This window comes from Strongylocentrotus purpuratus, unplaced genomic scaffold, assembly GCF_000002235.5.
Source record: "Strongylocentrotus purpuratus isolate Spur 01 unplaced genomic scaffold, Spur_5.0 spur5_scaffold_5, whole genome shotgun sequence".
NCBI classification, from domain to species: domain Eukaryota; kingdom Metazoa; phylum Echinodermata; class Echinoidea; order Camarodonta; family Strongylocentrotidae; genus Strongylocentrotus; species Strongylocentrotus purpuratus.
Genome location: NW_022145611.1, coordinates 34,673,084 through 34,686,894, shown reverse-complemented (window position 1 = coordinate 34,686,894; position 13,811 = coordinate 34,673,084). Strand labels below are relative to the sequence as shown.

Below are 13,811 nucleotides of genomic sequence, written 5' to 3'. Positions count from 1 at the left end.
GGATGCGGATTTTTTTCTCCCCCCCCCCCACAACGTTTTTGTTCAATATACGCCACTGCTCCCCCGTCCCTCGCATTTCGTCCCCCCGGTCATGAAAAGAAATCGCCGCCCCTGCCTGCCATCATGGTAATTTTGTCAAGACACGATAAGGCTCAATATCATGATAAAGCCTAATTGTTTTGTATCAACAATATACATGTACAATACTTGGAGCTCTATATATACTTTTGTATAAGGAAATTATAATTAATTTGTCTTAATAGTCTAAGTATGGTATAGAGCACATTATCATTGCATCATCAATCACAATCAGTGACAACAGACAGCTAGAGAACAATCGCGATATTATGGGATTTAAATATAAACCAGCACTGCTGTTGAGGCAATTTTACCAAAGTAATAAGAGAATTGTTTCAGGTAGTGTATTTAAACATTGATTTAAATTCCTTGATGCTGATGAATTTTGCGGACATTGCGGTACAACATAATGCTTCTTAGCAACTTTAAAAAATCAGGGATTATTGTGTCCTGTGTATGTAATTTTTCTGGCTTAAATCACTGGAAAAGTAATGAGGTGTTGTGAATTTCTTTAACTATTTAACATAATGTTCAATACATGTAAATCTGACGAAGAGAAAATGTAACCTACTTCTTCTGCGTTTCAATAGCTAAAGACGAAAATTAGATGTTAAGGAATCCATAGGGGGATAATTACAATTACATTACCTCATCCTGTTATATTCCTTTGATAATACAACTATGCAAAACCATTTTTTATTTAAAAAAAAAACATCATGAGTAACCTTGCTTACTCTACAGCGATTACGTGGCCAAGAATGGCAAGGAAAGAGTTCATTGCTCTTGTAGGGGAAAAGCGGGAAAGAGATACACTTATGATGTTGTTCTAAGCCCAAGTCATTTGCTAAGGGGGAGGTAGGAATTAGGTGATTTGTCAAGCACCACGTTGATCCTATACCTAGGCGTTTCCTTCCTAAGATACTCAACATTTGTTTTCTCAAAGGTTCAAGATAAATACATTGGTTAGGAGCTAAACATAAGAAAGTCACCACCCGCGTGCGTGTGATAGGTGCATTGTAAACTTGTCATTGCCCTTGGTAGATGTGCTTTAAAGATCCCTTTAGACTTGATAACATTAAAAACAACGATTCGCATCTTGATCGTGTACGGAGTTTCCCTTCTTTCATCGAATAGCAAATTTCAGATTAAGAATAAAAACACATTCATGTCTTGTAGTAGATGTTTGTAAGATATAATTTAACGTATATAGAGGAAGGAGACAAGATATCTTGATAACCCTAAGAGCATGACAGTTTATTCTGATGTATGCAAAAAGAATTCTGGAAGTGCAGCGGTGAATGCTAGTATCATAAGAGAAAAAATCTGTAAATTTATCGTAGTATACTTCGATTACAACTTCACGCATAATTTTCTGTTACTATCATCGAGCAAAGAATGTTCTGTCTGAAAAAAACATGGGAATTATATTTCCAATTTAAGGCGGAGAATTATAATTATACATCCCATATACTGGTCGACTTGTGGAGTAAACATGGCTGGGGTTAAAGTGTGGGCTTAAACAAAACAAAAAGACAGAGTTTTCAAAACCGCTTTCTTGTTGACATAATACTATCAAAATCTGTTTTAGTAGTCCAAAATATTTACTAGATTTTCTCACGCTAATGCGTGGTTAAATATGAAGGGAGACAGGAATCATTTCAAAAAGTCTTGTTGACACAACAGTATTAAACCTTTTTTGTGGTACCTGTTATATGACTATTGCAATTTATTAACTTCCCACGCCCTTGCATGATTAAATAAAATAGGAATAGTAAATATTAGAGGCGACAGATATTGTTTAAAAACTTTATGATTTGGTATTTGTGGTTGTTTGAGTATGTGGTATCTGCATTAGACGGTAGCTTTATCAAACACCAAAGCTCCTTGCATGTATAAGCAAATAGAAGCCGCCACTAGCAAGAGCATGCAGGTGTGTAAAGTCTAAAAGCGCTCTTGATTGGTCAAATGTAATAGAGAGATTAACCACTCTTGCTGACGGTTCGTCGCTTCTCTATCGCACTCTCTGATTGGACGCCTGCAGCTAACACACCGGCGACGTAATTGACAAGTGACTTTTCTCTTTCCCTTTTCTTCGCTTGGACGGGCAGTACGAGACGACGCACACACGGTGCAGACAGTCATATACACAAACCCGTGTCCTTGTTAAATCACACAAATCGTAAAGACAGCGTTCGACGTAGGAAGTCGGTCAACTCAAATCTCTCTGTGAAGAATATTTGCTACATCTTCTCTCGAAGATTGTTATTTCTTTTGAACATTATTGCGCTTTACTCGTCTTATTCTACCGGCGATATTGCCGACATTTCATTGGCTACAAATTGCCAGGGAGATCTCCGCCTTGGTATTTAGCAAGAAGTACTTTAAATTTCATGCACATTCATCGGAAAATGGTGAAGCTGGAATATATGGAGAAGGAGATGAATGCCAGCTTGCCCCCTCCTCACTCCACTCCGGCTCCACCGCCGCTTCATAGGAGCAAGGGGTTGTTTTCAGTGGAGAGCATGTTGTCACCCAAGGAAGGGGGCACCATCAGGCGCGACCATCACCACCCTCATCATCATCTTCTTCAACATCGACACACTCCTCCCCATCTCCATCATCCTGTCATGACCAAGATACATGAGCCCATTATTAGAATGGAGTCGCCTCCCTCCAATCAGACTTCCATCACTGAATCCGAGAGTTTTATGAGACATCATCGCGAGGTCGCCTCCAAGGATGACGAGGAAGATGAAATGGTGAATGAACAGGACATTGATGTGGAACATGACCACAAGAATGATGAGGAGCAGAAAATGAGCGACGTTGAGACGGACAGTGATAAGAAAGATGAGAATGATGGTGAGAAGGAGAAGGAGAAGGAAGAGGGAAATGATGAGGAGAAGAAAGATGACAAGGACGGCAACTCGACTACGAACAGTGTGCCAAGAAACAAATACGGTGAGAAACCTCCATTCAGTTACAATGCTCTTATCATGATGGCTATTCGCTCGAGTCCAGAGAAAAGACTAACTCTAAATGGTATCTATGAATACATCATGACAAATTTTCCATATTATCGTGAGAATAAGCAGGGATGGCAGAACTCTATCCGTCATAATCTGAGTTTGAACAAATGTTTTGTGAAAGTCCCTCGACATTATGACGATCCAGGCAAGGGAAATTACTGGATGCTGGATCCATCAAGTGATGATGTCTTCATTGGGGGTACCACGGGGAAGCTGAGGAGGAGAACGACAGCAGCTTCTCGTAATCATCGCCTAGCTCAGCTAAAACGAGGCGTTCCTTACATGCATGGTGGTTTCCCATTTCAACTAAGGACTGATAAACCATATCACATGTATTGGCCATCGGGACCCCTTCTACCTTACCCACACCCGGCTCACCACAACCATCCCGCACTCAGGTACGACATGTCTGGCTCAGCCGCCGCCGCTGCGGCAGCAGCAGCCATCACGGCCGAGCGACTCTCCGCAGAGCGACTCGCAGCGACAGGTGCAACGGGGCCATGCGACTCCGCCTCTCTGTTCCCGGCCAACCACCCGCTACCCAAACCCATTCCCGGTCATGGTTTCTCGGTGGAGCGGCTTCTCAGTCAACATGATTCACCTTACAGCGTATCTCCAACTGCACGGTTAGCTTCGCCTAACTCAGCCATGGCCGTGGCAGCAGCTGCCGCAGCTGCAGGCTTCGTTTGCTCCGGGCTCCCGCAACTTCAGGTGAGCACATCGGGTGAAAGTCCAACCTCTGGTTGCTGCTATCCTCATCTATCTTACTCACAACCTTTTCAACCTGGTTCATCGTATGCTGACCTCTACTCTGCTGGGCTAGCTCATCGACTACCTGTGTTCCCTCCCGGGATGCTACCCGTCTCGGCTATGCCTCAAGCTCCGCCTATTCACGGCAAGTAAATAACCCCTACAAACTTATTCAGGACTTGCAATATTGACATAGTGACTCTAGCAAACCATTCATGCAATTTGGAAAGAAAACTTGCTTTCATATTGTATTCATGCATGAAATATATCAGTGATACAAACTATTATAATGTTTTCAAAAGTATGTAATTGCTGCCATCTTCACAGTTCTCTTAAATAATAATTGTAATTTACCTGTAACATGCATGGGCCATGAAATTGTATTTAAAGCAAATATCATCTAATTCTATTTCAGTCATTCTTTAATTGAACCCCATCACTAATCAATGAGGTTACTATGGTATAGCTGCAACAACCGTATGGCATGTGTCCAATCGCCATGCAGTTCTGAAGGAATTGTTCATGGTGTGAATATAGAAACTAATGATGCAAGAATAATAGAATATGCACACCAAAGTTACAACGTATATCATATTTATACTTTCCTCTTAAACTCCATGAACTCTCATAATACTCTAATACTCTAATATTTGAGAAGAGGAGTATGAAAGACAATTCTCAACAGTTATTATTAATGATGTTTTCTTTATTACATCCACCATGTATACTTTCGCTTAAATTAATGCTCATTGCTTTTTCATTAATTTGTATTGTTTCTTTCAAATAATTAAATCGATGACAAAAATATGGTCACAAATTTACTGAGAAAAAAAGTATTATTTTTAAGGTTGAAATATTACAGTTCGTCTCATATATACTGTTAAGTTTGCAAGTGATAACACACGATGAAGACGGTATTTTTGAGTGATTCTCGGGTTTGGGTTCCATCTTTAAACGAAAATAAGACAAATTCTGAGTCTAATAGAAATCGACTAGGTGGGAGGGAATACTGCCGACATTTATTCGAGAATCACTGTCTGAGCAGTATATTTGCGAAGTTTTCTTTTATATAGCCGTTATGTGATATAATTTGTTTACTTCTCACAGTTTGAATGATCTCCACATCGTTTGCATAATTATGCTTTCATAATTATTTTCGGTGTATAATATTATAGTGAGATATTTGAACACAACATCGATACGACTCGAGACGGGCGAGGCATTGTAAAGTATTCATGTAATTTTAAACCGTTTAGATACGTAAACTTTCTGATAAGATTTTGATAGAAAATGTCAGCCAGATATGCATTTTAAAAAAATTATATTCGGCTAAATATTTCACATTTATTTTTATCTCACCGAAACCTCCAGAGATCTCGACAGTTCAACGGGTATTTTTTTTAAAAGTACCTTTCATTTTTAAAACCATATTTGACAATCATTTTCTTCTTGTGCCAATTTTGCCAACATGACTTGATCATTTGTTCCCTTTTGCATATTAATATTTAAATATTAGATCCGTAGTAAGTTTGAAGGTTGAATGCTGTATTAAATGTAGATATTCGTAACGCACACAGATTTTATTTTCACTACCTTGACAACAAATAAGATATATAACCATTAGTTATGTAATCTTTTGAAACGTGAACATGTTTGTTTGTTAATTTCTTCGGATTTAAAGAAGAGCTATGTAAGTTTCAAATAGATGGAATATTTTTCTGGAATTTTCATTTAATTTATCAGCATCTTGGATGTGCTTGGGGGATAACATTCGATGTGGCTAAATTGAATAATGCACATATCGCTTGATAGGGATATACTATGAGAATTTTTGTTCTTTTTCTGGACTTGATGTGTTGTGAAACTTTTTAGATAAGGCCATTTGAATCTAAATCAGACATGATAAATGTTATTCAGACAATCAACATTATTTTGTACTATTGTGACAATCAGTTTAAATACAACTCTATGATGTTTAAATGTATACTTTGATTATACCAAATATTAATTCAGTACCTTTTCAAGGTTTGACAATCAGAATGAATATGTGTATTTTGAATCTTAATTTGAAACTTTTTGTTGTGGTTGTAAAATATTTGGACTTGATGCATGTGCGGAATCGTCGACAAGATTTTGACCACTTATTTTTAAATTGACTTTAAAGTTTAAATCTTTATCTTGCTGCTATGTTAGCAGTCTCTAAGAATATAAAGGTGCAATATATAAATGTTGTTCTGTTAGTTGTATAAAATTTCTTATTGCATGAGCCATGATGGCATACAGCTTTGTGGGCAGATAAGACAAAATTGATCATTATGTTGAAGAGACTTGTTTGATCTTTATATTCGTTTGATCTATTTTTTCGACCGATTGTGTATTTGGTTAACTGGATGATAAACTTCAGGTGAAACTTTTAAAGTATTTTGTAAATCTAATGTTATGATAGAATTGTGATAATTGAATTTTCAAGCTGGCTTTAAACTTCGGTACATCGAATTTAGAAAAGTTCTAGAAACAATATGTACACTTAGGGTGCGTGGGCTCCCTTGTTTTTTCCTTCTTTCTTTCATTATTTCTTTCTTTCTTTCTTTTTTCGTTTCCAGGATAGTTGGTTTCTATTTTTGTCTTGATTTGCAGTTAAATACTGGTTTTAGGATCACTCTTCTCAATATATAGTTTGTTATTATTTCGGAATGGTTAGTTAACGATTCCCTTCATGAGACTATGTGAGAGTTTATTCAGTGGTTATTTCCAAAACAGTTCATTTTTCTTCATGGTGATAAGTATTTGTAATAGATATTGTAAATTATATGTGTGTTATTGAGCGACAATCAAAAAAGAAAACATTGTATAAAACCGATATGAAACATTAAAAACAAACAGATTCATCGAATGACAATTGTTGTGAAATAACTTGATTAATTTCATATATAGAAACTGGTGATTGCGTCTGATTTGCAAATAGATAAACATTATTATCACGGCTCATTGATGTTTATGATTGTTACTATGAATTTTTGATGGTATGATGATGATGATGATGTTGATGGTGGTGGCGGTAATTATGATGATAAATGATGAGATGAAGTTAATGATGTTAATTTGCAATAGTATAAATGATTGTGATGGTATGGAAGATGGAAATATTCAAGATTATGATAAAAAGCGATGATGAATGTCAGAGGTGAATAATTGAGCCCGTGGAATAACAATGGATGAGATAAAGTTTAATTGATGGATAAAAGCTAGAATTAGCTAATTTGAACCAAACTTTTAGAATGCGATTGTCACACAGTACTTGCTGTCATAATCGCCCCAATTAATTTTTATGTTAACAAAAAATGTATAATAGAGAATGTCATTACTGCGGTAAATATTACAAATGTATATTTCATTAAATATACACTTCAAGTGAATTAAGTGAATGAATAACTACACTCTTTAAACTGTCAAGAGAAAGAATTACGTTTCTTTTTTTCCCAAACCGATCTTGGAGCAGTGAAGTATTATGTGGGTCGAACAACTTACGATTTACAACTGCTCAACTCCTCAATAGGTTTCTTACCAACAGAAAATGTACTTCAAACCGCTATTGAAATGTAAACCTTAAATTGACCAATTTTCGTCTCCACAATCCCGCCCTTCGGATATTTAACACACTTGTGAAATTATTGAAAGACGGACTGAGCAAGACATTTTGTTGAGGTGTATTTAGAAACAAACACGCCCTAAGAGAAGTGGCGATGCGCGTTTAATCCACGTTTACAAGTTTTAACAACACAAGCCCTAGCAAGGAGGCACTTACGGGCTTCGCTCGGCGCTAGCAGGGTGTTTGCAGGTCTAGTAATACAAGAAAAGACACTAACCCCACTCCTTATTCTCCCCTTTCAAGGCATATCCTAATTGAATCGCGACTCGGAGATAAACTGCTTCGTTACTTCGAAGCTCCGTTTCACATTCAATGCCTAATTATGTTTAATTATTGCAGCAAATGCGAATGAGAGCAGTGTCAAATACGAGTTATATAATCATATTCGATAGGGCATGTTGCATTGTATTTGGAGTATTAGATTCATATGAACATACACGGGTCATGACTCTATTGGCTTATATGCATACCGTAATATTTCATCTGATGCCTGTTTTGCAACTCGTGTGAGACACATTGTCTTAACCCGTAAACACTCGCTCTGACATGCCTTCTTAGCTTCCTTCTCAGGTGTATCAATATCTGATTGGGATGAAAGAAACAAAATAATTTAAAGAAGAATATAAAGAGGGAGAGAGGAGGTGGGAATGAGATTAATACCTCCTTCAAGACTCATTACTTAAACATTTAGATTCATTTGAGAATGGCAGAGTAACTCTTGAATGCAATGGAGGGCAGAGTTGAAGCTAATAGAAGCAACATTGAAATGCAACATTAAAAAGGGAACAAAATACGTCTACTCAACAAATCGAGTCTCCTGTATCCTTGCATATTCACAGCAGGTTTACAAATCGCCTACTCCTCCTTATTCTTCTTTTTTTAGAACCTGTTTTCTTCTTCTTCTTCCTCCTCCTTTGTTTATACTTCGACTGGCAACCGAAACATGACAAATGAACATTAAAGGTAATACAAAATTTTGGTATGAGGTCATTAAATTTGGTTCAAATGAACATATTGGAAGCATTATGCGATGCTACAATATTCATTGATCATTGTCGCAGTTGAAATCGAATCTAAAGTTATGAAATTGTTAATACTAAACTCTTTATGCTGACCTCTCAAGGTCAAGATATTAGTTAAGCTACAAAACAATGTTTCTTGATTGAAGTCGACCGAATAGCTATTCCTGTTTGGAAATTATATATCACAACTACATATTCTGAGATTTTCATGGTCACAGCTACCATTGTATGGCCGTAGGCGCTATTTGAAATTGATCAAAATTTACCGGGAGCACCGGTACATTTTTATATTCAATTTTACTCGAAAGCAAAAGTGTTTTAGGGGCTAAATTTTCTAGTGCTTATAATACATCCACATGGGCATCCAAATATGTTAAAATGGAAAAAAAATCATAATCCACCCAATTTTTAAAATTTCCCAAAACTTTGTAATACCTTTAAGATGAACGTTCCAAAAGGATAAGCACATACAAAGAATACAATTGTAATTCAATTTAGCATTTGAATATTTGTTTGTTTAAACATGGATACATATTTTTTTTTAAATAATTCTATGATTGATTAAGAATCAACAAAACTAGAAAGCGAGAGAATTCTTGAAACATGTAACAATGTTTATGAAAGGAGCTCCATGGTCGAGGTTTCTTCTATTTCAAATTGATATAAATGAAATGAGAACTTGCAGGTATCTGAATATTCAAAACTACCTTCAGAAGTTCAGACACTTTCATAAATAAAGTAATGTACAACTGTCTTACTGTGATAATATAGGGAGAAATATAGTTTTTGATTCATCGATTGATTGATTTTATGTACCAACAGCAATACAGTAATACGTTTCGTACAATTTGTTAACATATACAAGAAGATATACTATCTTGATAGAAAATTAGAAATCCCTTCATAAATCCCCACAGATGTCATTTGAATGACAGGAATTAACGTACAAAGTACGAATGCATAATGTATTCAACGTTCTATCTTTATTGCAATTATTGTATTCCTCATTTAAATTCTGCTAAAATAAAATTCAAAGTATAATTTCAAGACTGACTGGATAATTTGGCATTTACATTGATAATGATAACATTGTATGGCGCAGTTTCAATTTCTTTCAAAATCCAGGAATCTTGTCCTTATTTTAGATAGTTCTTTTTTTCTCCAGTATGAATTACTATGAAGTCTAATGCGCTGTAAACGGTAAGATTGTAAATGTTGTATAGAGGTCATTCAGGAAAAAACAGTCAGTGGAAAATGTCAAAACGGGGAGGGGAGAGGGAGAGAGAGAGAGAGAGAGAGATAGAGAGAGAGAGAGACAGGGACAGAGAGAGAGAGAGAGAGACAGAGACAGACACAGAGACAGAGACAGAGAGACAGAGAGGGCGTTGACTACTCGTGTTGTGAGATGGCGCTATACCAAGCCTTCTTTCTATCTTTAAACAAAAAATTGAAACAAAAATCGAATACAATAAAGGACGAAACGAACACGGTTTTCTGGCGTTGTTTTATGTTTCTTTTCAAAGAACGACAACCGGCCCTACATTATCATTACATAATATGTTAGGTTGTGAACCATTGTAATGTATCTTTTCTTCTATTTTTACTTCTAATTTTACTTTGTAGTGCTCTCTCTATCCCTCTCTCTCTCTCTCCCTCTCTCTCTTTCTGTCTCTTCGCGTCCCTCTCTTACTTTGTCATTCTCTATAACAGTACTATGTAATCATGAGTCTGTTTGTTTTTGTTTTGAAGGTTGTTGCAGGATTTACATTCGACTGTTCCTGAAAGCCAAACTAATCTTTTAGCGAATGTTTCCATAACTTCACACAAAAACCCGGAATTGTACTTGTTTGCCGTTTTGTTATTTCTTTCTTTCTCGTTTCCGAGGTTCCATGCCAAATAATTTCTGTGCACCTTTAGATAAAAGCGTCCATCGCTTCAGTAATATCTCCTCATCCGCATCATGATCAGTATTGAAATCTCTCGGTAAAGATTCCGTATTTACCGTCAGAGCTTTTTCTAATATCAGGAAGCTTCTTTCAATTAAACAATGCTCCTCGAAACAAAGAACAGAGAGTGGGGGAAATATCAGATGTTCTTGAATGCCTTGGAAACTGTTTTAGTGAGAAATAAAGCAAAGTTTGCAAGCAAATCCTGTCTGTATGTCTCGCTTGATTGTATGCTATTGATGGGAAGGAAGTATTGTCAAAACCGCCAGGGTTCCAATAAGCTGACTATGATCAAAAGAAGATGTGCAGTGTAACTGATAACCGTAACTAGAACTCAAAACCATGAAGTAACAATTATTCTGTATAGGATTCGCTTATTATGGGAATTATCGGTTTTGCTCTTTTAATTATAATTTGTATTATTGACCTTAAACTTTAGAGAGGTAACATTTAAAGGGAAGTAATTAGACGCTTTACTGGTATAATTATCCTTGTTAATTAGACATGCTTTGGTTATTAATTATTTTATGCCCAATTTTATGGAAAGGGATAGTTATATTAATTTGACATATTCGGATGAAATCTTATGTCTGGGAACTCTGCTTCACAGGGTATAGATGATGAAAGGAAACAGGAAATACAGAACGATAGACTTGTCATGATGAATAGACATGTATAGCACACAATCATGTTTGAGTCTGTTTACTTCCCTTGATCATATATATTTTCCGATACTCCCTCATCCATTTTCTGTAATCATCAAAGTATCATCTAAATCGAGTCATCCATGCTAATAATAACATCTAAATCACCATTTCTTTTCATGAGCTAGTATAGGTGTTGATAGCATTACAACAGAAACAAAGCACTAAAGTTATTAAAATGCATCCTACATGTATGTTATTCTTGATGTGACCATTGCGTTTTACGTTATCTTCCAGTCAATTTTGATGCAGGCTGATTAGAAAATAACACTGAAGATCTTCTTTCAACTTTCCTGAATTTATTTGTATGTTTCTATGAACACTTCTCTACCACTTGTGTGACTACATCTAACTTTCCTTCATCTCTTTCTCTCTCTATCTCTCTGCCCCTGTCTCTGTCTCTGTCTCACTCTCTCTATCCTTCTCTCTGCCCTCCCTTATACACACTCTCTCATCCTCCATACCCCTCTCTTATTATCTTGGTATTCATTATTTTGAATTCATTATTTTGAACTAAGGGGATGTAGTCATTGAAAAAATCGAATGATTTTTCACAATAATAACACCTTATTAACAAGATTCTAGAAAGTGATTACAGTAAAACAGATTGTCACTTTACTCTACCTTTTATTCAAATCCATCCTGTCCATGCATGATGTTCACGTCGTTATTTGAGTACAATTCCAGAGGAGGCCTATACAAATGATTAATCATACTTCATCCATATATGATTTTGATCGCTTTAGTATTTCATACGTTCAAAATTTACAATAACCGAATGTTCTCTCATAATATTAGTTTCTCCTCCTATACATCAGTATCATTCTACTTTTGACCCCTCACGCCGTCTCATTTGTTACAAACTACCGAGTTGGTCTGACTCTAGTTTGACATTCATGTCTGAGCCACGGTTAAATTTATCGTCATTGGTGTAGTTGAGACAAATTGCGACTGAAGACAGTGATTTGTGACATGTCTTTGAACACAGATCACTGGGTTGTAGAGAGGACTAGATTAATATACAGCACTAGTACGGAACATAACAACAACTTTGATTAGATGTATGTTTTGATAAAAAAAACGAATGTAACATCAACAATGACGAATGGGACATTACAATAAGGAAAAGTGAGTGAAAGAATAAGAAAAGGAACGATGACAAAATACTGCAGAATAGTAAACAAATGGGAAATGTTTTTTTTTCTTATTATTATTGAATTATCAGAAGTATTAAAGGTAATATTTGCTTTAGAGGGTTTAACGAAATACTAATCTTTGGGAACTTTTTTGAACATCTGTAAACCAATGAAAACAATTATACAGTGAAAATCTATAAAATTGATATTGTCAGGTGATTATGGCAATTAAACCCCATTGCTTTTATGAAATACATTCATTAATGTGATGATGTGTGCATCAAACCATAAGAGCGAAGGACATCTTATGTTTAACAGTATTTAAAATTATGGAGAGAGTAAATATTAAATGTACGGCTCACTTCATGTTAGTCAATGTTGTTATTAATGCGGTGTGCGCAGTGAGAATGGGCAAACATTGTTCGAATCAAGGCATTTAAATTGAAACAAAATTGTCAACGGCTCTGTTTATTTTTCTCACGGTTTATATCGAAAATTTTACGTACATTTAAAATCGAACAATGTTGGTAAAAGTGTATTGATTAAAATCCGTTAAACTTCTATTTTACTCCAAAATATGTATCAAGAGCTGATTTATTTTCAAAGTCGACGTATTTTATGAGGCAATGACCTGAAGGAAAATTGCTTACATTGGAGAAAAAGAGGTTAACAAAATCTTCTAAGATCGTTACAGTTTTTTTCTGTCTTTGAAAAGTAAGTATTTAAAGAATACGAGGTACGTGTTGTATATTATGACAACTCTAGTGGCGGTAGGATGCTAAGAGGATACAGAAACAAACCCTCTGTCAACGGGAGAGGCTTGATATCACATTAAGAACCAAGTCAGATTCCATATTCTAGATTCTTTATCCTTACCATTCAGTTGGTCCACTTTCGGGTACTCTTTGCTCTTGCTTTTTGGTTCAATCTTGAAAGACTGAAATGTCTTCTTTTTAGTTTATATAATATTACGAGGTGTTTCACATCACCATATTAGCCTTCTGTCTCCTTTGTGACTGCATTCATTGATATTTTTCAACTCTTTAAATCTCATCACGCTCTTGTTCCTGTTCTCGTTTTTTATTACTGATGATTAATCTATCGATTTCTACTTCTACTATTGGAGTTGCTGTTCAAACTAAAACGCCTTTCATGACGTCTTTACGGAACAAACATTGCAGATATAATAGCCTTGTTAATATGTGCCTCAGTGGTTCTACGGCACATGCTTCGGTGACTTATTCCCCTTGGTAAATGTAAAATTAAACAAATCTTAATCTCTGATCCTGGACATATCAACATATCAAATCCTAGACATAACCTCAAACCCAATCGCAACTCTAACTATTCTCCTATACATTTGACAAATAAAGCACGGAGCAAAATGTTGCCGCTGCAATGTATCGGATCACCGCCTCAACTGCATGCCCGTTGTCTGATATTCTAGAAGATAACTCTTTACACCACACATCGAGGCCTTATACTGCAAGTGTCGAA

At 36.0% G+C, this 13,811-nt stretch overlaps 1 protein-coding gene across 1 annotated transcript; it reads left to right on the top strand.

Moving 5' to 3' along the window:
- The first annotated feature begins 2,276 nt into the window (after positions 1-2,276).
- Positions 2,277-4,018, top strand: FoxG (forkhead transcription factor G). Its single transcript, NM_001129812.1, is given in 1 exon segment — positions 2,277-4,018. A coding segment is annotated over 1 exon segment (1,524 nt). The 5' UTR covers positions 2,277-2,486; the 3' UTR covers positions 4,011-4,018.
- The last annotated feature ends 9,793 nt before the right edge of the window (positions 4,019-13,811 follow it).